The following is a 27,570-nucleotide window of genomic DNA, read 5'->3' on the forward strand; positions in this document are numbered from 1 at the left end:
GCATGCAGTCGGTGAGGTTGGAGGGCCTGTGGGGCAGTGGCTGAAACAGATTGTGGGCTTAGGGTGTGAGATTCACTATCTGCTCCTTTGCAGAAGAAGTTGGGGGACCCTGCCCTGGGCCATGCACACTCTCCTGTGTGACCCGCAGGGACGGACTCTCCCATGCCAGCAGGACTGCACTGGCTGCTCTGGTCAAGAGGAGCTGAGTCTGGCCTTCCCTGTGACTGCCAAGCTTGTGTCCTAGGGCTGGGTCCCCCAGGGAAGGGCCCTGGGGGGAAAGGAGGTGCTCCTTTTCTTGGGGTCAAAGATACCTGTGGTGGCCTGGAGATACAGCTCTCTTCCTTCAATCACAGCCCTGCAGCTCCAGCCAGATTGTCCTGGAAGGAGCCAGGAGCCAGGAGGTGACTGGGCAGGGGCAGTCTGGGAGAGAGAGGGACCAGCCAGGCCATGCCAGGGCCTCCAGTTGGCAAAGCCACCACAGATGGTGAGCGCAAGTTCTCTACCTTTCCAGACTCCTGGGGGCCACGGCGTGTTCTCCTTGACCTCTGAGGCTGCGAAGGGCTCCCCTCCTCCTCTCTGCTCTCCTCTCCCTCACCTCCTGGGGCTGGAGGGTCTCACTTCCCAAACTCTCTGAAGAGACAGAAGATGTGGATTAACTGGCTGTAGCTGTCTGCTCTGCTGGCCCGCATGCAGAAGGCAGGTTCTGGGGAGGGTCACCCTAAGTCCTCCTGGCAGGGAGTTGGGGATTTGGGCAACTGGGTGGGTGTGACAGAACCTCACACCTGGAGTCCTCCACCCAGGCCTAGAAAGTGCCAAGAAGTGCCAATGGAGCCTGAGCACTTGTGAAGGAGAAGTGGGATGATGATAGAGGAGGATGGGGAAAAAGGAGAGGACGGGGAGGATGGGGGGATGGGAAGGATGAGGGGATAGGGAGGACAGGGAGGACGGGGAGGATGTGGAGGAGGAGGATGGGGAGGACAGAGAGAATGTAGAAGAGGAGGAGGAGGACAGAGAGGAGGAGGAGGATGGGAAGGATGTGAAGGAGGAGGATGGGGAGGACAGAGAGGATGTAGAAGAGGAGGAGGAGGAGGACAGGGAGGACAGAAGAGGAGGAGGATGGGGAGGACATGGAGGATGAAGAGGATGGGAGGACGGGAGGACCTGAGCATGGCAAACATAAAAAGGAGCAGAAGAAGGAAAAGGTGGTGAGGACAAGCCTTGGAAACTGAATGGGACACAAAAGACCACGTCGGATGTGAACCCTCCAGAACAAGAAAATCTACATAAAGAAAGCGGGTCAGGCTCCTGGACCCGGGGGGTGCAGGGAATGGAATGTGGGGATCAGAGGTGACAGTTTAAGGGCACAGGGTTTCTTCTGAGGTGATGGAATGTTCCAAACTTAATTGTAAGGATGGCTACCCAATTCTGAGCATACTGAGTGTGGAGCATACCTTCAGTGGGTGAGCTGTAGAGGGTTGGACTTCTGCATGCAGGAGTCAGAGAAAGGAGGAAAGGGCCGTGGGAGGGAGGCAGGAGGAGAGGTGGCTGGGGGCGCAGGGACTGTGTTACTGCCTGCTGTCCTCACTCTTGTCCCAGCAGCCTGCCAAGGTAGACCCCTGCCACCATTCTGTAGGTCAGGACAGGCCCCTCGGATGGTGAGTGGTTCCTCCAGCCAGCAGGGGCCATGACCCACAGGGTTCTGCCCCACCCCGCTCTGGGAGAAACCCCGGGCAGCCTGAACCAGAGGCAGAGCTGAAAACCCCCTATTTGAGGCAGGTAGCCAGCTGCAGTCCAGATGCAGGAGGGGCAGCCTTCATCCCTTAGTCTGAGGGCAGCTGCTGAGGCTCACGTGCCAAAGGCACTCGTAGGAACTCCTCAGAAATGTTAACATCAACATACCAGTTGGTGAGCGGGATTGCACAAGTTGACACATTTGGGTTTTGAAGGAGTCGACAACTTGGGCCCCGGGAGGAAACTTCCTTTCCGAGAAGCAGCTCTTTTGCAGAAGTGTGTCAGACACAGGCTCCGTCTGCTGCCCACGGAAGCTGTAGGCGCATCCCCGGGGCTGGGTTTGGAGCAGAAGACAGCCAGCCCCACCCCTCCCTGTGCCCTCCACCTTTGGCCAAACAGGACATGCCTTGGGGCGCAGGGGACCCAGTCCAGGTGTGTCACCGACTCTGAGCCACTTCCTATGCTTGTGGCACACAGCCTCACTTTTTTGGCCTGTGACAGGGCTGGGGAGGCAGGCAGTCGCCACCCTGAGGTGCAGTGATTTCCAGCGGTCCCTGGAGGCTGCTGTGTGGGAAAATGCCACGGTGGCAAAGGAGCCAGTCATCTCTGAGCTCTCCCTGGCTTCCTGCTGCTTCCCTCTTTGAGACCCAGTTTCTGATCTCTACAGTGCAGGTGGCTTTATTCATTTCTCAGGGCCCTCTGGGACCAGGATAAGACATTCGCTCACTCATTCATTCATCATCTGTTTGAAAAAAGTCCCTGAGCCTGCTCCAGGCTGAGCACAGGACGAGGTGTCAGGACTCAGCAGCCAAGAGCACAGGCATGCACCTCCCAGGGAGGCAGGTTGAATGGGGACAAGGTGTGGCCTGGGAGGCTGTCTCCTTGGGTGTGAGAGGGCTGGGGCAAGGGCAGCAGCTCCGGTGCAGAGCCTTGGAGGCTGGGATGAACTTTGCATTTTAGTCCAAGTGCAACAGAAGAGGTGGAGCCGGCTTTGATGGACTTTTGGAAACGTCCTCTCTGACTGCAGAGGGTGGGCAGGCAGGTGGGAGGGCAGGTGGGAAGTGGTTCCCTGGCAGGGGGCGGCGGCTGAAGGAGGGAGCAGAGCACTACAGCAGCCTGCCAGGCGTTTGGGGGTCTGGGTGCATCCCCGCCCATGGGGAGCAAGTGCAGGGGCACTGAGGAATGAGGAAGTGCCCAAGGGCTGCTGATAGGCCAGGTGCTCATGAATCATATCTCTGAATTGGGAGATTATAGGGACCAGTGAGGTGGGGGGGGGGGCACAAAGAGCACTGGGCAGGGCCCAGCCTCTCAGCCTGTTCCGCACTGCAGACAGGTCACCTGCCTCCCTGTGCCTGGGCTGCCCTTTCTGGTGTCTAGAGGACAAGTTGAAGTGTCAGTCTAGAGCAGGCCAAGTTCAAGTCCAGGTGTGTTACTGTGGAAAGGGCCCAAGCTCTGAGTATGACAGGCTGGGCTGAAATCCGAGCTCTGCCACATCTGAGACTGTGGGACACCAGCCACTTTGTGTCTGGAAGACCACGCTGTCCAACTTGGAGAGACCTGTTCCCTTGGACAGGAGGGCTGCCTTGCTCACTGCTGTCCCGAGCAGTGCTGCGGCCGGCAGGCCTTGGTAAATGCCCTGGCTGAAGGAGTGCAGGGCACTTTGCTTTGCCTGGGGAGGGTGGGAGAGGGACCTGGCCTGGGGATGCTGTCAGGAAATGGATCAGGAAGGTAAGGTGCTCAGGGACCCAGGCATCAAGAGCCTCTGGTGTTGAGGCTCATGGCAGGCTGAGGAACGGGGGCAGATAGGCCTATGTCCCAATCGCCAGAGCATGTTACCTTATGTGGTATTAGGGCCTCTGCAGATTGATGGATTAAGGAATTCAAGATAGGCCTCCATCCTGGACTGCTCAGGTGGCCCTTCCATGGATCTTTCTAAGAGGTCGGGTTGCAGAAGAGAGGAGGGAGGTGGGAATGAGAGGTGGAGTAGGGGCAGTGGGTGGCATGAGCCCTGGGGCACAGGTGGTGTCCAGTGCTGGGGATAGCAGGGGATGCTGCCTGGGATTCTCCAGAAAAGACTGCCCTGCCCACACCTTGACTGCAGAGTTCTGAATGTGTGTTGTTTTTCAGTTTAAAAAAAAATGGTAGTTATTTTTAACATCAACCACAAGAAGAAAACCAGAGATGTGCTGTACACAGCAGGAGACAGGTTCAATGGGAACCTGGGGACAACAGGGGATCCGTGCTCTGGGAAGCTCACCAGGAGTGGCCGAGCAGGCCATGTAGGGGATCTGTGTGCCGGAAAGCTCACTAGGAGAGACGGAGCAGAGAGACCCTAGGAGGCGAGGAGTGTCCAGGGGAGTGGGGGTGAGGAAGGGGCAGACAGAGGTCCATGTTGGGGTGTGGGCTGCTGGCTGGCCACAGGGAAGGAGCAGCAGCCAGTTTGGCCCCCTGTCTCTGGATACCCTCCAGGGCTGATCATGCCCCCACTCTGCCCAGGCAGGCTAAATCGGTCCCCTTTAGCACCCTTGGCTCAGGCAGACAGCCCAGCCCTGGCATTGATAAGGGCCGCAGGTTGGCGCTGGCTCTTGACCCCAGTAGAGAGCAGGAAGGACCTGCTATCAGTCAGCAGGGAGTCCGGAGCCAGCCTCAGAGAGCCCCATGGCCCTGGCAGCCTCAGTGTGAAGATCGACCTCTGGTTGCTCTTGGCCTCCTGCAACTTCCATGCCTTTGACCTTGGTGTGAGGTCCTCTGATTGCCCCCACCCTGCCCTTGTCTGCCCAGCCCCTCTGTCCCCTGCCCCAGGGACTGTGGCCTCCAGGAGGCCCTGCTCTGTCCCTGGCTCTGCACTGCTGTGTCAGCCAGGTGGGCAGTGATTCTTAGCTAGTCTTGGCTCTTCACCAAGGGTGGGCGTGAAGATGAGAGAAGGCAGATGGGCAAACCCGTGGGGTGCCTGGAGCAGAGGGCACTGGAAGCTGGTGCTGCTGTCTGCAGTTGCTCAGACCTCAGCTTGGGAGCTTCTTCCCAGTTGTGCCACTTGGAGCGACTTACTGGAACTCCCCAGCCCCGGTTTCCTAACTGTAAAGTAGAGTGGAAACAGACCCTCCTTCCCAGAGAACAGAATGAGGTCCAGCCCCTCCTGGGTGAGAAAGGCTTTCTGTTTGCATTTAAAGGCTCAACTCAGAAGGCAGTTCTCTGGGACAAGCTCCCAGGGACATGCACTGTCCCTCATGGCTGGGGACACTGAGTCTCAAACTTTGGCACCTGCTGCTGTGAGCAATTGCCCGTCTATTCCATAACTGGATGATTAGTGATTCCAGGGGGTCAGAGCAGCAGTGTGGGCAGGGCTCACTCTGGCTCCCTGTGCACCTTGGCCTCTGGGATGGGGTGGGAAGGGGACAGTGCAAAGGCAGCTTATGAGCCTGGGGGAGTGGAACAGGGCTGAGTGACACAAAGCAACACATAAAAAGTGCCACCTGCCTGCTCTCTGGCCCTCTGCCCTGGTGTGTGCTCGTCTGTTTTATGTCTTTTTTGCACTGTGAGCTAAACCAGCTTTGCCTTTGAGGCTGCCTTCTGGATGAGGGACTGGAAGGGACATGGAAGAATGGGATCAGATGGGCATTAGATCCACCACGACAGGGCAGGGATACACCCTGGCCGGGGGGGGGGGTGTTGGAGGATGGACTTGAGAGGGACAGTCTAGAGACCAAGAGGCCAGAGGGGAGGCTGCAAAATAGCTCAGAGGCAGAAGCAATAGCACGGAGCGGGGAGGGCCTAGGTCCCAAGTCAGTGGGGACACTCCATGCCTACAGGGGTGTAGCAGCTGCAAGGGGACCTGGGGCCCAGTGAGGCAGGTTTGCCCACAGCTGTCCATCAGAAGGAAAGCCCTGGTGTGGGTCTGCAGCATCTGTCCACATTCTCATAGAGTGTGCGATGCTCAGAGCCCAACAGCAGACCCCAGTCCTGCTGGGTCCACATCCCCTAGCTCAGGGGGACTTCAGGCAACTCCAGGAAACAGCTAGAAGGCCCCATGGGAGGAAATTGAGACCCAAGAGCACAATGACTTGCTCAAGCCACAGGGTTGAGTGAGGCAGAGATCAGAGCAGAGCTTGCAGCTCACCTTCCATAACTCTCATCAGTGTCAACACACAGAATGTCATTTCCACATCCCTGGCCCTCAGAATAGGCCCTGGCATGTGATGGAAATCTGATAAGTGTTTGCAAATAAATGAATGAGCAATGAATGGATGGATGGTTGGATTGGTGGATGGATGGATGGATGGGTAAGTGAAGAGATGAATGGGTAGATGAATAGGTGAATGGATAGATGGGTGGGTGGGTGGATGGATGGGTGGATGGATGAATGGAGGGATGGATGAATGAATGGATGGTTGAGTAGATCAATGGATGGGCAGATGAATGGGTAGATGGATGGATGGGTAGATGGATAGGTGGATGAAGGGATGGAGAAGGGATGGGTGGATGGATGGAAGGAGGTATGGATGGATAGGTGGATGGATGGATGAATGGCTGGAGGGATGGAGGGAGGGATGGGTAGATGGGTGGGTAGATGGATGAATGGAGGAAGCGAGGGATGGATGGGTGGATGAAGGGATGGTTGAGTGGATGCATGGATAGGTGGATGGATGGATGGGTAGATAAAGAAATAATTGAGTAGATGGATAGATGGATGGCACAGTCTATAGGAAGAGAAAGAAAATGACATTTACTGAGCAACTTGTACGTGCTAGGTGTTCTACCAACACTCTTTTCCTGCACTGCTATCAACAGATGACATGGAACCAGGAGCTGCCATTCACACAATGAGCTTCCTCAGTGTCACTCAGCTCATGGGTGCAGTGTCCCCTAATGCCCTCCCTGGCTTGTCCCAGTGGCTTTATCTAAATCTCACTCTGTCTCTTTACCTTTTATGCAAGTGTCTTCTTTCTTTTAATAGCCCAGCGATTTGGCTTTCTTCTCTTTCCCCTACTGGACCAATGCCCAGCCTCCTCCCTGAGCCTCTGTGGTTTCACCCAACTCATTCACATCAAAAGAGTTCTCTTCCCAAAGCAAAGATCTGTTTAGGTTACCCCAGCCCTTTTGTCTAACCCTTGCATCTTCCCCAAACAACTGCACTCTTGGTCTGGACTTTGAGGACGCCCTCCTTACTCTGCTGTCCTCTCTTCCCACTGACTTGAGCAACCCTACGGTAAGAGCTGGTGCACAGTAGGAGCTCAATCAATGCTGAATACAGTGAGTTTCTCCTTTAGCCCAGCAGTCCCATCAGGCGACAGACCAGCACCTGACTATCTGAGTGCTTCACTGCAGGGGTAAGTTATGGGCCTGGGCCTAAATTGGAGGCCCAGCTCCACCACGACACCTAAGTGGCAGAGCTGAGCCTCCAACTTAAGTCTCCAGAATGGAAGGACAACATAATTAGAGAGACAGGCCCATGCATTCTGGAGCAAGGGCCCTCTGTCCACGTCCTAGCTGGGTGACCTTTGACAAGTTCCCTGAGACCTTTATTGGGATCCTTTTGAAATGGAGGCAAAATGTTCTACTTTAGGGAGTCCTTGAAGGAATTAAATGAGATATCATTTGGGAAATGCTTCTGGAGAGTCTTGGCCACCATGTAGCAGAACCCTGGCTGCTGTTCACAAGACCCCTCCAGGGTCCCCTCCTGTGTGTGAAGGCTGCCTTACCTGTCTGTGGCTCCCTGGGGTGCAGTGACTTCGGTCCCACTCCACACCTGCAGCTTGAGGGGTTTCTCCTCCTGCCACCTGGGTCCTCGGCTGTGGCTCCGTGACAGCTGAGAGTTGTTCAGCCTTAGGGACCTCAGGGAAGCCTCATGGGAGCCACGGTGCCCGGGCCTGCAGCAGAAGAGCTGCTGGTAAGCCGTGCGGAAGTCCCTGTTGAGCGCAGCGTACAGGATGGGGTTCAGGGCCGAGTTGGCATAGCCCAGCCACAGCACAACGGCTTCAAACACCTCATTGACGGCATCGTCCCCTTTCAGCCCACGGTAGACGAACACGGTGAAGTAGGGAAACCAGCAGATGATGAATGCACCCAGCACGACAGCCAGCGCCACAGTGGCTTTGTGCTCCCTGATGGTGGCCGCCCTGCAGGAGCTCATGTGGTTGATCCTCCTGGCCTGCTCCCGGGCGATCTTGAAGATGCGATAGTAAGTGACACACATGACCAGCAGAGGCAGGTAGAAGGTGACCAGTCCGTCCACCAGCCCGTACACCTCGTTGACCTGCACATGGCACCTGCGGGCAGTGTCGTTGCCCTTGCTGGCCTCACCCCTGCTGTTCCAGCCCAGGTGAATAGACAGGAAGGACAGGGTGATGGAGATGACCCAGATGAAGACCAGGGAGATGGCCACACGAGCTGGGGTGACCATCACAGGGTACCGCAGTGGGTCCGTGACGGCGCAGTAGCGGTCGAGGCTGATCATGAAGAGGTTGAGGATGGAGGCCGTGCAGAGCATCACGTCTAGGCTGGTGTAGACGTCGCAGAAGACCCTGCCGAAGGTCCACCTGCAGGACAGCTGGTAGATGGCAGAGAAGGGCAGCACCAGGAGGCCAAGGAGCAGGTCAGTGACCGCCAAGGACACGATGAAGCAGTTGGTGAGGCTGCGGAGCCGGCGGTTCAGGCCCACAGCCAGGCAGACGACCACGTTGCCAGCGACAGTGACGAGGATGAGGACCGCGAGCACCATGCTGAGGGTGACCTTGAACACGGTGGACTCCAGGCCACAGGAAGGGGCTGTGCCATTGGCCGCCATCCTGGCTCCCAAAGCTCCTGCCCTGCCCTTGGCCTTTTGGTTCCAGCCACTGGGCTCCAGACTCCCAAGAGAGCCCAAAGCAAGGGTCCATGTGGGGAAAGTCTTCAGTGACTGACCCAACGCTGTTTTCTAGAAATAAACCAAGCAGTCCCATAGGTGTGGGGCATGGATATGAATAACGAAGAGCCAAGGGCGGGGACTTGAAGCCAGGCTGGACCTCAAGCTCCAGAGGTTCCCCAGGAGCCAGCTTCCTCCCAGGGCTGCGGTAGCTCTCCAATCTCCAGGCTCTGCACGGGGACAGAGGCACCAGAGTGCGGCACTGAGGTGGTCTTGATTCTATGTGGGAGGGATCTCACACAGACGCAGCCGTATCCTTCTCCAGAGCTGGCACCCACTTCTGTCCATGTTATTGGGTTGAGGACAGGTGGTCTCCCTCTCTGGGGCGACTGGAGCATGAGCTGAAAAAGTGAAGGGCAAGTGTTGAGGTTCTGAAATGAGACCGGGAGCCCAAGGGCATTCAAGGTGAGTTTCTAGCCCTGCACCCCCTGGCAGGACTCCAGGGCATGGAGCCCACCTGGATGCCTCTCCTTGCAGAGACTGGGGCGATCAAGGTACAGGGCGGGGAGGGCGGGAGCAGGATGCACCACATCCTGGGGGAAACTGTGGGAAGGACTAGGAATGTCTATACAGAAGAGGAAGGACCTGGGCACCGGCTCTCGGCTTCGGGAGAACAGGGACTGCACCGGTCTATCTCCTTCCAGGTTCCGGAGCCCACAGGTAGGTAGCATCCCATGAATGAATGACAGGCTGAATGGATGAATGACAGAAGCACTCGGTTTGCTCTTGAAAGTACTGAGAGCCATGCCTGGTGCTGCTGTTGTGACAAAACATCATCACACTCTAGCTAGGGGCCAACAAACTTTCAGGAAAAGGGCAGGTGGTATATTTCCTGCTTGGTGGCCAGTAAGGCATCTGTCACAAGGATTCAACCGTGCCACATTCAAGAGAGCATGGGTGTGCTCCGATAAAACCTCATGGAGGATGTGGCCATGTGCGTTTCAAGTGTCGTAAAATCTTCTCTCGGCTTTTTCCGATGATTTAAAAATCTGGAACCTTCTTTCCCTCCCTCCAATAAAGATCACTTCAATCAAACAGCTGCACACACAATGCCTCTTGGTTAAATGAGAGTCCCTGGTCACCAGGGAATCTCCAAGACTCCTTCTGTTGGCCACATTCTGCTTCCAGCAGAACAAGCCAAGGCTGTGCCAGTTCCTGGGCTCCTCAGGCACATCCATGCTCCAGAACAGCCAGCAGGGCATGTCCCCAGGTCGGACAGTGCCAGAATGGAGTGGCCGGCAGAAGCCCTGCCAGAAGCAAGCTAGTCTCTGGGAGGCAGGAGCTGGCCTCCCTCAGCTTCCTGTCTGGAGTGGCTTTGCATCCTGGCACGAGAAGCACCATTGAATGAGAAGGACTGAGAGGGGCAGGAATCACGTTCCTGATCACCTTCTGCTGCCCTCCTGGCCACCCGGCCCTGTGAGCTGGCCTCTGGGCACTAGTTTTAGAAGGTCTGTTCAGTACAAAAGTGGCCCAAATAGCAGGAGTCCCACTGCCACACTTAGTTAACTTTGGAGGGGGTAGCAATAGGATTTTTTTTTTTTTTTTTTTAAGAATCCCTGTTTCTGATGAGATTTCTCTGAGTTTCATTAAAAGCTGAGTATAGATCGCCATTTTGGCATTGGGCTGGCATTTCAGTGTTCAGGGAAAGCTTCAGACCTGAGTGAACCAGCCTCTCGAAGGAATCAGAAATTCTCCCTGCCTCTCCTCTCCTGGCCTCTCCCTGCCTCTCCTGGAGTCTCCTGGCCTTTCCTCTCCTCTCCCTGCCTCTCCTCCTTCCTTTCCCCCTCCCCACTTCTTTCTTCCTTTCCCTTCCTCCCTCTCTTCACTCCTTTGATACGCTTCAACAGGTATTTCCTGGAGAATCTCACCACACCAGGTACTGCTCTGGGTGCTGCTCCTGGTGCCAGGGGTACCAGGTGCTGGGGGGACTGGGTGCCATGGGAACCAGGTCCCATGGACAAGGGCTGTGCTTCTTTCCTTCATGGAGTTTCCAAGGAGCCGCTCCCAGCCATTGCTGTGTTAAGCCCAGTGCCCCAGCAGTCTGGGGGGACCTCCGGTGAAGGCAGGGGTCTTCAGGCAGGGCTCATTCCCCTTGCACCTGTGGGAGGATGACCACCTTAGAGGGTCACATTGCCAACTTGCACATCAGCTTCCAATGGCTCCCTTTTGCCCACAAGAAAGAATCGTCACTGTCACCATCACAGCCTATGTGAAAGGCACTCTCCCCAACGTTTTCTCAAACATCCAGTGTTCAGTGCAGTAAATCAAGCATCCTTGATACAGGCAGCAAAGACTGGCCCTTGGGCCATGACACGCCCAGGCACTTACATTGCCAGATGACGGGCGCTGGCCATCTGGTGTGAGGGGGCCCCTAGACTGTGTCTGTGCCTCTGTTGTAAGCAAGCAAGGGTCCAAACACACCTGCGCATTACTCCGCAACTTCCTTTCCTTGGTTTCTTTTAAAATCCCCAGTGCATCATGGACGTCTCTCAGGTAACTAGATTCAGCCCACTCTTTCTGGAGCCAGTGTGTGGCAATGCAAGCCAACACAGGAGTCCCTGGGCAAGGACATCTGTGCTGGCAGGTTTGCAAGTGGCAAGAAATGGAAACACTGGGAGCATCAGTGCAGGGACAGTGCACAAATACACATGCATATTCAACACGACTGATCTGCACAGCAGCCTCACAGGGGAGGGGGGAGTCATCCACTCCACACAACATCCAGGAGAGCAAGGCTCACAGGGACCAGGTGACATCACACTCCCAATTAGCAGCACAGCCTGGGTTCAATCTCAGGGCTAAGGTTTGGACAAGTGTCCCCCACCAAAGGCCATGTATGGAAGGCGGGGTCTCCAGCATGGTCCTATTAGGAAGTACTGGATCCTTCGGGGTGGGGCTCAGTGGGAGAAACTGGGTCTTGGGGGGTGTGCCCTTGAAAGGGATATTGGGATGCCACAACAGGGCCAAGGGACCCTGGAACAAAACCTCTGAAACTGTGAGCCAACATAAACCCTTTTCCCCTTGAAGTTGATTATCTCAGGTACTTTGTCATCGCGATGGAAACCTTCTCAGCACACTCAGTTCAGTTCCTTTGACCTGTTTTTAATGCCGTTCTTGGATCAGAGCAGACGTCCAGCTCTTTCCAACTGCCTCTCACCAAACACTCCTGCACTGTCCCAGATTCACCATTAAGGCAACTGAACACCCCTGGGCACAGCAGCCTCTCTCTCCAGCCTCTGCCTTGGCTGCTCCATACCTGGGGCCCCTTTGCCTACACTCAGTTCAGCTCCTGGCCTTCTGTGGTTCAGCACAGGTGACTGTCTCCTAGACGCTGGAGGAAGAAGCAATGTCCACTTTGTGTTCACTTAGATTCTGAGCACCTGCCACTCTGTACTGTTACCATGGTTTTGTCTTGGCCCTGGAGAGGGAACCATCTAGGGCAGGGGCTGGATCCTTTCCACCTTACCCCATCCCTGTGTCTTCCTTGTCACCCATTCCTCAGTCCTTCCTTCCTGCACCCATCCTCCCCTCCCTCCCTCCCTCCGTCCCATCTCCCCTCCCTCCCTCCATCCCTCCCCCCGTTCCCTCTGGTCTCTGTCACAGGAGGAGTACAGGGACAGGTAGTGTGTATACATATGCACGCTGTTTTCCTACGCTGGGATCCTCTAAGTGGAGCTCATCCTGGGATCTTGGGCACTGGAGGTCCGTCTGAGTGGTAGGTGAGAGGTGCCTCTAATGTCCCCAGCATTTTACATCAGACATTTCCAAGCATTTTGGAGAGCTGACAGAAATAACCCAGCGTGCATGGCATCTCGTCCTCCTGTCACACAGAATTGGCAATGGCCTTCTCCACTCTTTTGTGTGTGTGTGTGTGTGTGTGTGTGTTTGTGTGTGTGTGTGTGTGTGTGTATGAGAAAAGACGCTTGTTCGCCCAGCCCCTTCCTGTCGGTGCAGCCTGCAGCTGTGTGGGTGTGCGATTCACTACTTCCTCTTGCATCTTCCTATCTTGCCTTAGCGCCCTCAGGAAAGGCACTTTCTGGAGAATTTCTCAAGAGCAGGTCCTCCTCTCCATTACCCGCGAGGGAGATTTCCTATATCCATTGAAAGGCGTCACCAGCCACTGCAGCCTCAGCAGTGACGAGGCGGCTCCCTCTGTGTGTCACCTGGGTTGACCTCCATGAGCTGCACTCAGGGGCAGTCACAGCAGGGCCTCCATGCATCTTGCAGACGTGAGATGACCCCTTCTGGCCACGCCAGCTCTGTGTGCCGAAGTCTGCTGGACTCTTCCCATCCTAGCTGGCTTGTCCTTGGCCTGGCACGTGGTGACCTGGCCTTGCTGCTTTGGCCTCGCTTCTGCCTGTGGGCCTGGGATGCTTTCTGTGCCCTGAAATAACACTTCCAGAAACAGCTGCAATGACCCAGTGAGAGGGTCCTGATCCTGAGAATGGCAGGCCCATCCTGCTCCACCTTGGCGTCCCGTGCCCACCGTCAGGAACACCCTCCTCCCTCCTGCTCCTCTGGCAAGCCTGGCCTCTGGTGGCCTCGGGTGGTCTCCTCTAGTCTTCCAGAGGTGGCATCTCCATCCTTCTCCTTCCAGCTCTCACCTGCCCCACCGCCAGCAGGGGCCAGGAAGGGGGTTCCTTGACCACACTGGCACAGTGCTGAGTTTCCAGGGCCTCAGGGCACCCTCCTCCTGGTGGGTCCTTGTGATTCGCCATCAGAACCTGTGCTGCCTGGAGCCGAGCTGGGGTGAGGCAGGAAGGCCTCTCTCCTATCCTGCCTCCAGTGACAGTATGGGGACTGGAGGGCGGGGGCCACCCAGGCCTGCCCGATGGCCCCCTGCCCCCACTGCTCCTCCAGGACACCCCAGGAGAGGACTGCTGAAGGGCTGCTCTCTGCACCCATACAGCACGAACACCGAAACAGCAACCACCAGGGGCTGGTGTCTCCCCATTTGGTCAGACTGTGTCCAGGGCTCCTTTTCTCATGGGGAAGTGAAATGGAGTTTCTCTTCTGTGGATGACACTTCACCCCCAGGCACAGCCACACGGGGAAGCGGCACCATACATGAGCCACCCCCGGGCAGGCTGGTGAAGGCTGAACTGATGGGGTTTCTCCCTCAGCCTCCAAGACACGCAGCTGCTCCAGGGGGTCACGTGCAGCAGGAATGCAGGCTGGCCTTCCCTGAGTGCACCTTTAGCCTGGCCACCTGGCCAACCTGTGAAGCAGGTGGTCTGTACCTAACCCTCCAATAACAGACACTGAGCCACAGAGGGGAGCCCGGGGCTGAGGACAAGGGCTGTGACAGTGGACAGTCTCTGCGCTTTGTGACCTTGGCTGACAGGTGTCAGGGTGACAATTCCTCCTTCACTTTCTATTTATGAACATGAAGACAGTAGAGGAAGAGAAACCCCAGGGCCAGGCCCGTGGTTCACTCTCTCCAAATGTGACTTTTTTAGTGCCCAAATCTGCGAGCTTGGAACAGCACCTGCACGTGCTGCAGGCACGTGTGGAGCACCTCCCTGTGTGGGGCTGGGGGAGGCAGCAGTGGGCCTGGCAGACACACTGTGCAGTGCCTCCTGCAGGGGTGGGGTCAGACGCAGAAGGCCACCTGAAAAGTGCTTCTTTACTGCAGCTGAGTTCTGCGCAGGGGCAGTAGACCTATGTGATGGCGTCTCAGAGCTGGTCTCGGGAGGCGGTTTGAGTGGAGGTCCAGCACGCTTTCACCCCCACTGACTGTCAGGCTCGCACACCACAGCCCACACATCCCAGGCAGCCACACATGTCCACCTGAGGGCTGGGAAGGAAAGGACGTGTACAATGGCTGTCTCCACAGGTGGGTGGTGGGACAGGGGCTGGGGGACCACATTCCCCTTGGAAAATTTCCCATCTTTTAATCCTGTGGAAGTGGCTTTCACTCAAACCCTAAGAGCCATATAGCTGGCCAGGAGAAGGGAAGGGGCAGTGTGCAGGGCAGAGGACGGAAGCTGGTTCCCTGGGCTGCCCTACGACACGGTTGGAAGGGGCTCCAGCTGGGGCTGGCCCCTGGTCCTCACATGCAAGAGCTCTTTACAGGAGGTCTTCTGCCCCAAGCTCACAGTCCTCCAGGGCCATGCCTCTGCCCCGTCCCTGCAGAGGTTTGCCGTCAGACTGTCCTGGTCTCCGACCATGCCATGCCCCTCCAGAGCCTTCTCTGTTGTTAGGCACAGAGGGCAATGCCTGCCATTCACTGGTGACCTGGCTTCTGCTGAGCTCTCAGCTGGTTCTCAGGAGGAACATGGATCTGGGGATGGATCTGGAAACTCTGAAGTTGGCTCCAAGGCAGCAGGGACTCAATCAGCTGACCCTGGTCACCCAGGGAACTGGCAACAGAAAGGGAAGCCTGCCTTTTGATTCCTGCCAGCCAGCTCTCAGCAAGGACAAGCTGTTAGGAACTGGCACCGACGGGAACGCTGACTTCGAGTCAGGCAGGCCTGGGTGCTACGCGTTCCGCCTCATTTAACCTCTGCCACAGAACTGGCAGGCAAGGGACTTTCATCTCCCCCATTTGAAAAACAGAACCCCAAGACTCAAGAGCAGGAGGAGGAAAACTCGGAACCCAGGCCCGCCTGCCTCAGCCTTGCGTAGTTAGCAACTCCTGTGAACACAGGCTGCCTTCGCATCCGCAGCACAGGACACTTCCTCCCTCACCACCACACTCCAGGGCGTCTTTTATCTTTGTGGCTGCAGATTTCTAACCTCTTCCTCATACACAGTGGGCTGAACACTTGGTCAAAGTCCTGGAGGCAGGAACAGCCTCTGGTGAAGGCTGCTCTGTACAAGAAAGGTCCAGCCTCCCAGCAGGGTGGTCCCACTCTTCCTTCCCCGACCCTCTGCACGGGCCCAAAGCCAGGCCTGGGTGTTACTTCTGTCCTCAAGCGCGTCTTGTGCCCACACTGCAGCCCCCTTGGTGGGACCCCTCTGCCCAGCAAGGTCCGGGCGCTTGCTGCACCTCAGGTATGGACTCTCCAGCCCAGAGTTAGGTGGTGGGATCTTTTATAGTACAAGTACCAGTGAGAGAGAAGGGCCTTGCACCAGAAGTCCTCTGGGGAGAAGTCAGTCATGTGGTCCCTCGTATTCAGGAGTCTCTTCTGCAGTGTCCCAAAGAGGCAGGCATCTGGTTGTCCTTGCACAATGCCATGGACAAGGAGCTGACTTTCTTACAAAGTCTTTGCCCAGCACCGCATCATTTAAAGACACGTACACAGCGCCCCACCCCATGCTCTTTCTCTTGGAAGCCATACCCCTCTGCAAGGTGAATACATTGCAACTCATGCCCAGTCCACACAAAGCACGATCGGCACAGGACAGGCTGCCATGGATGAGCTGGTCCAGGGCTGCCTTTGTGGATGTGCAGCTGGATGCTTACCGCTTGCTGCAATTTTGTGGTTTTCTTTTTATATTTAAGGTCTGGTCGTGCAGGTCTAAGAACAAGCCTGGAGGCCTGGAGAACAGGCCCCAGTCCCTCGGCAGCGCTGCAGAGCTCAGCGCACACCAAGCTGCAATCCAGTCCCCTCAGCATGCCGCTGTCCTGCCCCTAGGTCACCTCCACCACTGTGATCTTCACAGGCCTGGGCCCCGGAGCTGCCCCATATCATGGTTCCTTTCTCCTGTCTGTTCTCTCTCTCTCTCTCTCAGCCTCATTTCTTAAGGGTCCCCCTTGCAGTTAGGCACGACTTGCTCCACAGGCCAAAGTCCTACTACCCTGGCCAGCTGGGACACCTTGAAGGTTATCAGCAGCAAACAGCCACCTCTTGCCAGGACCATTCGCACCTAGGGTTATCTTAGCCATCGCTCCTCCCCCACCTTCCCAGCCCCTTCTTGTCACGGCGGCACCTGGAGTCCTGGACAATCTACAGCAGGCAGCATGAATGTACTGCCCACTTTGCAAACGTGGCCCAGAGAGGCCAAGTGCCTCCGCAGAGCCCACACAGCTGGTGGAGTTGAGGAGAACCCAGTGCCCACAGCTTCCGATTCCTGACATCTCACCTTGTCCCACTCCTCATGCTCCCCAAACCCTAAAATCTCCCAGTTCTTCAAATTCACATAACACCAGTCCTGTTTTGTTTTTAACTTAGTGATTTTTTTTTTTCTTCTAGTGGTTGCAGTTGTGGCAAAAGGACTTTGATCATTACAATGATCACCGGGATCACTTTCCCTTAAGTAGGTCACCCTAAAAATAAATACAGTTGAAGCACAACCAATGTAGTCACAGTCTCCCTAGGGACTGCTGCCTGCAGGGCCCAGCCCCACCCTCTCCTCATTAGAATGGGAGACTGGCCTTCCCTCCAGGGCTGGAGGACCCACAATCATTCACTCACACTTTCTCGGTGCCACACTGGGAAGCTTAAGTGGAGAAGGAAACGGTGGCTTCTGTGTGATTGGATCCTTACTGACATCTGTGTCACTGACCCCCAGATCCATCCAGGGACCCCCCCCCCCCCCCCCCCGCCACCAGGCTGCTCGCACTGAAGGAAGCACCTGCAGTGGAGAGGAGCCAGCCAGGCCAGGCCCAGATGCCGGCTTAGCAGCCTCTTGCTGTGCTGCTGGGCAACCTCTGCACCTCTCTGAGGCTGTTCTGCCAGATGTCCACAGGCGCCACCTGCAGCCTGCCATGCTGCAGATGAAATGTGGGGGGAACGGGCAGGGCGGGGAGCGTGGCGGCTCCTTAATTGATGGCCCCCTCCTCCCAGGCTGTGCTCTGGTCTCCTCTGGGAAATGCAGGTATAGGTCCCACCTTTCCTGTTGGGGAGAGGCAAGGATCAGGCCAAGGAAACACAGGTCCCCGTCTGACATAGTCTGAGCTCCAGGTCCTGTGTCAGGGTGAGCCTGGCCAGCAACACTGGATGGACGGTCCAGTGACAAGGTGAGAAGGGGAGGAATGGCGGCTCCTTGCAGAAGGGCAAGACCGTTAAGGAACGCAGCCGGGGAGAGAATGGGAGGAAGGAATGGTGTAGGGGCCGCTCTGCTGGTGGAGGAGTAGGTGAGGAAGTGGGGTAATGGAGGTGGCAGGTGGTCACAGAGCTGGGCCTGAGAGGGGAACAGAGAGAGGACTGTGAAGGCCAGGAGGGCCTGAGGTCGCAGGCAGGAAGAGCCTTTGCAAACTCTCTCATGTAAGCCCTTCCTCAGCTCTGCTGAGAAAGCCGCACAGCGGCCCCCAAAGCCTCGGGGGATCAGTTCCCAAACTTCTCTTCCCCTGCTCAGGGGTCTCTGCCACACCAGCCCCTCAGTTGCCCAGGCATCGCCTCATGCCCACCAGCCCCCTCAACAGAGGCCAGAGCCCACTGATAACTCCCGTCCTCCCCATGCTTCCTGCGTGACACTTGGGTGTCCGTCACCAGCACCACAGATGCGGTTCTTCACTTCTCTGTCGGCCACTGCCAGGCAAGCGTAAATTCACAGGTGGAGGGTCCAAGTTGGTTTGCCTACCGCCTCACAGAGGGGACTCCAAAGCACTACGTCCCCCCGAGTCCAGGCAGGGGTTAGCAGAATGAGTTGCAGGCCAGGCCAGGCAGCTGTCCACCTGGAAGTGGCTTTTGCCTTCCTGATGTGGCAGGTCTGGGGCTACTGATGGGGTGGGGTGAAGCTGTCACCTGAAAGATGCAGAATCTCCATGGGTTCCAGGCACTGGGGGCTCTGCTGCAGGTAGGTGGTTACATCTGCAGCCTGGCTGATAGTGTTGCAGGCACCTGCTGGTTCCAGAGGAGCGTGTGTGGGAGAAAGTGTGTGTGTGTGTGTGTGTGTGTGTGTGTGTGTGTGTGTGTGTGTAAGAGGCAGGGGGTGGGGTTGTGGGACCTCTGGATCACCTACTAGTGTGTCTGAGGACAGGAAGGAACCCAGTGATTGTTCATGTACAGGATTCCCTTCCAGCATTCCAGATGGATGGCCCACGGCCTCCCTGGTCACCTGCAAGGACATTTCCCTTAGTTGTTAAGTATCTGGATGCAACAATGAAGCCACAGGCCGAGCTCAACCTGCTGAAGAGCCTTGCTGTGTCCCACCCTGCTCAGGACCTCTGAAGATAGCAACAGCATTTAGTCATCAGGAGACTTCATGGAAACATCTAGGTTTCCAGTTACAGATGGCCCCAATTTATGATGGTCCATTAGGATCTTCAGCTGGACAGTGGTGCGAAGGCTGGACCCTGACAAGCATTCTATCTTCATGTTCAGATGATATTCAGCACCTTATTATGAGACAGGCTTTGAGTTTGATATTTTTGCCCAACTACAGGCTAATGTAAGTGTTCTGGTTATATTCACTCAGGCTGGCAAGGTCCAGCCGAGTCCCTGGACAGGCTTTGGTGGCATTGGTACCACTGGGTGAAAGGATGGAAAGGATCCTTTCAGAGTCCCAGCACCCAAATAGGACACCTGAACCTGTGTGGCTCCTGATTTGAACCCAGCCACCAGGCCATCTTGAGACCACCGGGAAACCTTGAGCCTAGACTGGACTTTCAATTACACTGAGGAGTGAGTGGTCCCCCTGTAATTCTGCTAGCCACCAAGTAGAAAGGAAGTCACGAAACAAACCCTGAGATGGTTCAGTGCCACAGATTCCGCTGAGCTTCTGCTGTGCTGGGAATGGAACCCAGCACTTGATGCAGGCTAGGTGGGTGCCCTGAGCTACAACCCCAGCGCCTGATGTCACAGATCAATTCTAGACGCTCAAAGAGAATGAACACACACCCAAATGACGTGGAGGTGGGAATGGGTGAAAGCGAATTGGCCAAACTGTTGAGCCTGAGAAGGGGACGGGAGGGCTCCTCTCTATCTGTGCCCCGCGCCATGTACCCAGGGAACGTCCATAATGAACAAATTTTGCAGAGCGCTTCTCCCCCAGAAGCACCTGCACAAGCTGTTCTGCCCCTATATGCTGCCGTGGGGTGAGCCCTGCCCTCGCTGTCCCTCCTGCTCTGGGGACATCTGGACTTCCTGCTTCTCCCACCCCACTCTCTACATGGGGACAACTCTGCCCCGGGCCTGGCTGTTTCCCCCCACACTGCCTTTCACCTTCACCCTCGGCCAGCACAGGACTCCGACCTTGGAGTGGCAGAGTCTTAGCCCTTCCCCTGCCTTGGCCCCACCCTCATCAGCTCAGCCTCCAGGCCACGTGGAAGAAGCACCTTTTCCAGCAGCTGCTGTGGGTCCAACCCTTGCCCTGCTACTTACAATTGGGCAATTTGGGTCAGTGGCTTTGCCTCCAGTCTCACTCCTCCTCCTGCAAATGGGGATGACAGTTCCAGCCTCCCAGGGAGGTGAGAGGCCCAGACGGGTAAGAGCAAGGCTCTCTTGGAACCAGCCTCCAGGTTATGTTGCCCCCCCCACACCTTCCATGATGAGCAATGGCTTGGGGTCTCTCTGCCTCAGACCTGTCCCCTGGATGAATGAAAGTCAGGGTCGTCCCAGGTTCGTCGCCTGACTGATGGGAGAAGTCACCAGGGAACATCTGCCAGGCACTCAGTGATTGCTGGGGTGGCACAAGCACTCACGGGCGCCTGCTCTCCTCCAGCTGCCTGTTGGGCGTCCTAACCTGTTGCTTGTCCTTCCAGGACCTCATGCACACCTCCTGCCTCAGCTGTGCCTCCAGCAGCCACCTATCCCTGTGCACACCCAGGCTACCCAGTCCCTGCCCCGGAGAGGCTTCTCTGCTGCTGGCCCAGACGTCTGGCTTCCTGGACACACTCACTCAGCCCAGCTCTAGTTAGCCATGTGAGAAAGGCAAGCTCCTCTGTGCTCTGGACAAGAGCTGTGGGCTGCTAAGGCCCCCCATGTTCCAAACCAGGAGGATGGCGGAATGAGTTATGTCTTAGTGGAAACAGTAGACAGCTGGCACCACCAATCTTGGAAACTATGATATAATAAATGGAAATGCTTATATTCAGGTTAAAAAAAATAGCAGGATTCAAATGGTACATAGAAAATGACTATAACTATGAACTTCTAGCCTGGAAACCTTCAGCAGGGAGAAAAACAGCCACTAAAATTTATGCCTAGAAAGACTGGATGGCAATAATAATTTTCTTTGGATACTGATACCGGTTGTTATTATCATCTTTGCACATTCTTTATTTGAAATTTTGTACATTGACAGTTAATTCTACTGTGACTAAAAATCAACACACAAGAATTGAACAGTGTGAAGAATATTCTTTTCTTTGGGGCAAAAATAATACACAGACATACACGTATAATATGAATCAAGTAATATAAATAAAATACAGTTGTCCCCCTCACCCACAGTGTTGTGTCCCCGATTGTCAACCATAGCCTGTAAATATTAAATGGAAATTTTGAGAACTAAACAATTCTTAATTTTTAAATTGCATGCCATGGCAGGATGAAATCTCATCTATCCTATACTGAAAACGAATAATCCCTTTATCCAGTGTGTCCTCTACCTACCTGTTAATAGATGTCCTTGACTATCAGAACCACCATCTGGGTACCACCGTGGTTGTGCTTATTTAATAATGGTCCCAAAGCACAAGAGCAGTGATGAAGGCCATCTGATTAAATCTGTATTGTTGTAGTCAGGTGCGATGGCACATGCCTATAATCCTAGAAGCTTGGGAGGCTGAGGCAGGAGGATCACGAGTTCCAAGCCAACCTCAGCAAAAGTGAAATGCTCAGCAACTCATGAGACCCTGTCTCTAAATAAAATAGGGCTGGGGATGTGGCTCAGGGGTCGAGTGCCCCTGGGTTCAACCCCTAGTACCAAAAGAAAAAACTGTATAAAAAAAGTAATTGCTGTTTCTTGTTATTAACAATCTCTTACTGTGCCTACTTTATAAATTAAACTTCATCATAGATATGTAGCTTAGCATACATGGGGCTCGGTGCTATCGCCGGTTTCAGGTCCTGGCTGGGGTCTGGGGTGTACCCCTGTGGATGGGGAGAACTACCATACATTTTCTGCTTGTATTTTTCATAAAGAAAATCTGGGAGGATTCTCCCCAATGAGATAACAAAAGCTATTTCCTTCTGGGGAGAGGTGGGGACCTGGGCAGGTGGGGGCCTGGGTAAGTGAGCCCTTTCTGGGAGGCCTCTGCATATTGCACTTCTGAACCACAAAAAGGTCTGACCCACTTGAAACCTGGGAAGACACAACTGTCCATCTCATGAAGATTCAGGAGCAGGCAGCATTTTTTCTGAAAGGGCTCCTTTTGTTAAAGGTGCTACCTCAAAACAAGGGGCCCTGTGCTGGAGCTCTGGGCTGAATCACGTCAACCGGGGTCTCTACTGTGGACCTGACAGACCCCTTTGGTGTGCACTATGACCAAGGGGGCTGTGGATGGAAGGACTTCCAAAGAGTCACACAAGGCTCTAGAACCCGACCCTCTGCACAGAGCCTCTGTGACTGACACTCTCTGGAATAGTTTGAGGACAACAGGGCAAGGGCTCCCTCTGGCCCAGATCTGGGTACCAGGGTGGTAGAAAGGAGGAGGATGGTGCTGGGGTCCTGGGTCCCAGGGTCCCAGGGTCCCAAGGTCAGAGGTCTGGCAGGCAGAAGAAATGAAGCAGGCTGTGCAGAGACTGTGTCATCTGCACTATGGCGTGGGTGCAGGGCGCATCCGGAGGGGTGGCCACTACACAGCTGTGCTCACTGTGGGCCCAGAGCCCTCAGTGGCCACGTTTTCCAAGAGAAGCTGGAAATCTGCATATGAAATGATATCTTTTGGCTTTAAAATAAAATGTCCCAACTTTTCAACGAAATCTCATTTAAAATGTTGGCTTTTTTTTTTTTTTTTTTAATATCTTAGAGGCTTTGTAAAATTCTCTGCTAGCTGCTTGTCTGATCTCTGCCTGTTTCTGCAGAGCCAGATCAGCTCCCAGGATTCAGTCTTCCTTTTCTAACCCCTCTCTGCAGTTTCATTATTGCTTTGAGAATTTTGCATCTGATTGGTATTAAACGCACTGGCCCGTTGCCTGGGGGAGACTGACTTCCCCCTGTTTGAACCCAGGCTAGACGTGATCATCTGTGACCTGGGAGCGTGGTAAGGAGACAGCTGCCAGATTCTAGCTATGGGTTCTTATGGGCTCTTGAATGTTCTGCATCTAGAAGCGAGAGGTAGTGGCCTTGCAGTTGCTCTGGGCTCTAACAGCCAAACTCCACTGAGTGTCCACCCTCTTTCCACTCTCCTGCCTCAGTTTCCCCTCCCCTCTTCACTCATGCTCTGTCCCCTAGGTATCCAGAAGTCTCCCTCTTCCTTTAACTGCAGATTCTTGCCCATTTTCTTGCACAGCTAGATCCCAGCATCTGGACCACCCTCCCCTGCTGCCTCTGTCTCGTCTCTAGCCACTTGGAAAATGCCGAGCTCAAATGCCAGCTCCCATGGCTCGGCTCCGAGGAAGCCTCTGCAGTCGTGGGGCCTGAAGGCAGCTGTGCCTCGCCTTCCCTGCGTGCAACCCACACCGCTGGAGATAGTCGGGCCTCTCCAAGCAGCTCTTGACTTTGTCCCTCTCTCCAGCTGCAATATTCTGGTCTTGAACCCTGCTCTAAGTGAAGGATAAGAGCCAGGGCTCTGCCCTCTCCTCCCCTGCCGTGGACTTCTCTATTACCCCTCCCACTGCCCGGGGTCTCAGATAAAACCTACTTGTTCTGAATGCCCCAAGCATACCTGGAGGTTTTCAGCTCTGTGTCTCTGCACAGGCTCCTTCACCTGAGTCACCCGGCCACTCTGCCCACCAATGGAACTCCCAAACCCAGCTCGGCAGAGCTCTGGATGGTGACTCCCCCAGGACAGTGGGCACTTGGGGTCTTCAAGGTTTGCACAGGACAGAAGGGCTGCACTATTCCAGACAGCACATGCTGCTCACTGCTGTCTCCCCCCCCCCCCCCCCCCCCCCGCCACAGGGTCCTTGGCAGGTGTCAGGTGGATCCTCCCCCATGTCTTCTGTGTACTGCTCAGGACTGGCTGCAAGCAGGGCCTCGGTAAGTGCTGGCTGAATGACTGAATGCGTGAATGGATAGCTCTGCGGCTCAGAGAGGGTCTGGAGGTCAAACAATTATTCTCTAGAAGAGGACAATCCTGGAGCGGGAAGTGACCAAGGTGTCCAGTTTTTGCTGGCGTGGGTGTTTGCAATCCTCCCTGCTGTTCCTGGAGGCTGGGAACCAGGTCAAACCTGCCACGTCCTCTTAGAGACCGTCCCCTGGGGCTGGCAACAATTGGCCATGCTGCCTGGTCCAATGCGTGACCAACTTGGTGCCAACCACCCTCTTCTCACTGTGGCAGTCCAGGCCTGTGCCCTCCTGGCTGGGCTGTCATGCAGCGTCAAACCAGGCAGAGTTGGAAAGTCCCTTTAGGATCAGTCATCATGGCCCCTGTGATTTTCAGATGGGACAGTTGAGGGAAGTCCAGAGAAGGGAAGCAGCTTGCCCATGGTCCCACAGGGAAAGGAAGGGATGGCCATGCCTGAAGACCAGTACTTCAAGGTCTTCTCAGGTAGGAAAAAGGATCAAAGGATACTTTGACACATGCTAGAGAGGATCTGAGGGGAGGCCCTTGAGATTGGGAGGCCAGAGGGACCTCCAAGAGGCTGAGCCTGGAGCTGCTGTGCGAAAGGAGTGCTGGACAGAGGAAACAGAAAATGCAAAGGACTGGACAGGGATGAGCTTGGGAAGGCTGGTGGCCAGCACAGACTCGGAGCCACCACCCTGGGCAGTGCCTGATGGGGCAGGGCCTTCTAGACTTCTGTGGAGTTCGCATTTCAGTTTAAGTTAGGGAACGACACCAGGGAGTTTAGAAGGTGACTCTGAACAGACAGTTCTCCAGAGAAGGGACTGAACAATGAACACACCAAACAACACTGAAATTCACTGGCCACCAGGGAAATGCAAACCAAAGTCACAAAAGTACCTCTTCCCACACGCCAGGATGGCCGCCACGCGGGAGACAGTGCCAAGGCAGGGCAAGGAGGCAGAGAAGGGCCCCACGCAGGGCTGCCGGGAATGCAAAAGGTGCGGCCACTGTGGAAGCAAGTCCAGCAGCTGCTCAGAGCAGGAAATGGACTCACCATGTGGGTACTTCTACCCCTGGGTATGAGCCCAAGAAAATGAATGTATACATCCCCCCAAAGTCCTATGCACACGTGTTTGCAGCAACATCAAAAGTGAAAACACCCCCAAAGCCCGACAGCCGATGAAAGGATAATAAGGTGTGGACTGAGTGACCCCTGCAATGTAATACGGTCAGCCACAGGAAGCATGCAGGGCTATGTGCCCTGACGCGGATGTGCCTCGAAAACATCACGCTGGGGTAAGAGGCCACTAACAAAAGGCCACATGTCATATGAGTCCATCGGCACAAAATGTCTAGAAGAGATGAATGTACAGAGACAGATCAGTGGCTGGGTGGGAGTGGGGACTGGGAGGGTGGCTCCTCACAGTCACAGGAAAATGTTCAGAAATCAGACGGCAGTGATGGTTGCCCACCTCTGTGAAGATGCTAAAATACTGACCTGCACAGTTTAAAAGGGTAGATTTTACAGTAGAGCATCTCTATAAACCCATTATGATTAAAAAAAGAGACCACCCTGGTTGCTGATGGGGACAGAGATTCTGGAAGCAGGGAGGCCTGGTGGCCCACAGGGCAGTCACAGGACCAAAGTGCCCAGCATAGGAAGCACTTAGTGAATACCTGGCTTCCCGGTACATGCCAATCCCAGGCAAGAAGGCCCCTCTCTTCTAACCCAGGCTCGGAAGCTCAGCACCAGGGCCATCTTGGACAGGGCTCCTTCTTTGATGTGCCTTGTGGAATGCCTAGCAGCCTCCCTGCCTCCATGATGCCAGTACACTCCTCCCCATCATGACAATCCAAAACACCTCCAGGTGTTGACAAGTGGCCCCCACTTGAGAACCCTTGTTCTAGCTTCCCCCTTGGGGAGTCCCTGCTCTTCCCTGCAGAACCACTCCAGCTATCACTCTGGGACTGTCTGCAGCCCCTGAGGTCTCTCAGTTTTGTAAACACCCTGAGCCAAGGACCCTGCCCACGTCACTCTCCATCCACCTGACTGTCAGCACCTTAGGGACCTTTGGGCCCCAGTACCCAGCACAGAGCTGAGCTCTTCAAGGTCACCATGGAGCCCTTTCTTCACCTGCACAGCACAGAGATGTTTCTGCTATAAACTGTCACCTGTGGGGACCCCAGGGAGCAGATCTGAACAGGATGTTGAAGGAGGAGGAGGAAGACCACTGAGCAAAGAAGGGCACTGTGAGTGAGAGGAGACGCCTGGGGGAGCCTGGGAGGTGCGTACGAGCACAGCTGGGTACAGACCTTTGCAGATAGACCAGCGAAGGGCAGGCAGACAGAGGTTCAATCCCACAGCTGGTAGCTGGAGGGAACAAGGGCAGAGACTGGACCAGGGTGGCCATGTATGCTATAAGGACTTTGCACCTGACCCACTGGGGAATGGAGAGCCTCGGACTAGTTTTGAGCAGGGGAGCAACAGTCTCAGATCTCTATTATCAAACTGACAATGGGATAAAGTATGCATCAGAATTAGAGGAAACCAGACAAGAGATAAGAGGACGGTGAATATTTAAATCTGGCAAACACCCTAGGGACAATTTGGTCTCCATGATGGACCTGGAGGCCCTCAGAAAATGAGTGCCCATTGTATAGAACCATACAGCACCTTCATTTGTGCAAGCCCCCCCTTCCTTCTCCCACCAAGACCTCAGCACTAGCAGCAGACAGGTCTATGTCTGCTAATCATTAAAGCGCATGCTCATTGAATCCAACCTGCAAAGCCCAGGGAACAAATCTCCCATAATCCTAACGCCTACAAGCAAACACCATTAACCTTCAGCCGATTTCCTTCCTGTCTTTTGTCTAAACTCTTGCCATAATATGGGGGACCATGTTATTTATATGCCAATGCATAAGCACGTTCCTATTCATTGAAAACTCTCCAGTTTTAGTAGCCCATGGCTGTCCCTATTGTCGGGCATTACAGGCACTCTGTGATTGTGGATGAGTAGCTTGGCAACTGAAAGAGCCTTTGTTTGTATCCCCATCACTTCATCTGGATGTACTCTTCTTTTAAAACATTTTTGGCAAAGGAACCTCCCTGGCTTGCTGAGATAGCCTTTCTCCCATCATCGGGGGACTTCTTTCCCAAGAATAAGCTAAATTCTTGGGATTGGACCTTAATCCTGCTTTTCCTTCCTTGGGGTGTTGGTGGAGAAGGACCACAGCTGGCCCTTTTTCCCCATGGACATGTCAGCTGGGAGGGCCACTTTCTTAGTCATCAGCCTAGGTCAGGGAGCAGAAAGTGCATGCTAGTGACCCCAGGGAAACCAATCTAGGCTGAGACTAATGGACCCATGTTACCTGGAACAAGACAAGGAAGGAAAAACACGGCCCGTCAGCCTGACAATGGCTTCCTACCTGGTACTGAATAGCAGCCTTCCTTCCTTCTAGACCCCTAAAGAAATCCCTGGGCAGAAGACCCTGCGGCCCACTGCCAGCCTTTAGGCTCACCTTTGCCAGTGACCACATATGTGGCAGCTCTTCCTCCTACACATGCAAAAGAAACCAACGCTGATCAGGTGCACGCAGGGGCCAGGCCCTGTGCTATGCATTTTACTAGTCCTCTTTGGGGGCCAGCATGGTAACATGAGAAACATCCCGGAGGCAGGCAGACAGGGGTCCAATCCCACAGTGGGAATTTTCTAGCAATGAAACCATGTGGAAGTCACTTACTTCCAGGAGCCTCAGTTTCTTCATCTGTAAGTTGGGGTTCAACGTCACTGGTTTCCCAGGGTTGCTGTGATGATTATAGCCAACACCATACACATAACACACCTTGAACCAAGCTGCACAGAGCAGGTGCTTCAGAAAAGTTTTTTTCTCATGATTTCCAATTCCTCTTCTACTACCCCAGCAACATGTATGT

At 54.9% G+C, this 27,570-nt stretch overlaps 1 protein-coding gene across 1 annotated transcript; it reads right to left on the reverse strand.

Annotated features, from left to right (window-relative positions):
• Positions 1–7,426: 7,426 nt before the first annotated feature.
• Hrh2 (histamine receptor H2) lies at positions 7,427–8,515 on the reverse strand. The gene has a single exon (XM_076855663.2). It carries the CDS (start codon positions 8,513–8,515, stop codon positions 7,427–7,429), a length of 1,089 nt encoding a protein of 362 aa, XP_076711778.1.
• Between the last annotated feature and the right edge of the window lie 19,055 nt (positions 8,516–27,570).

Source organism: Callospermophilus lateralis, chromosome 5 (genome assembly GCF_048772815.1).
Source record: "Callospermophilus lateralis isolate mCalLat2 chromosome 5, mCalLat2.hap1, whole genome shotgun sequence".
Classification (NCBI taxonomy): Eukaryota; Metazoa; Chordata; class Mammalia; order Rodentia; family Sciuridae; genus Callospermophilus; species Callospermophilus lateralis.

Excerpts from the sequence above, each read along its gene's own strand:
- Hrh2 (XM_076855663.2), bottom strand. The coding sequence starts at position 8,515 with ATGGCGGCCAATGGCACAGCCCCTTCCTGTGGCCTGGAGTCCACCGTG.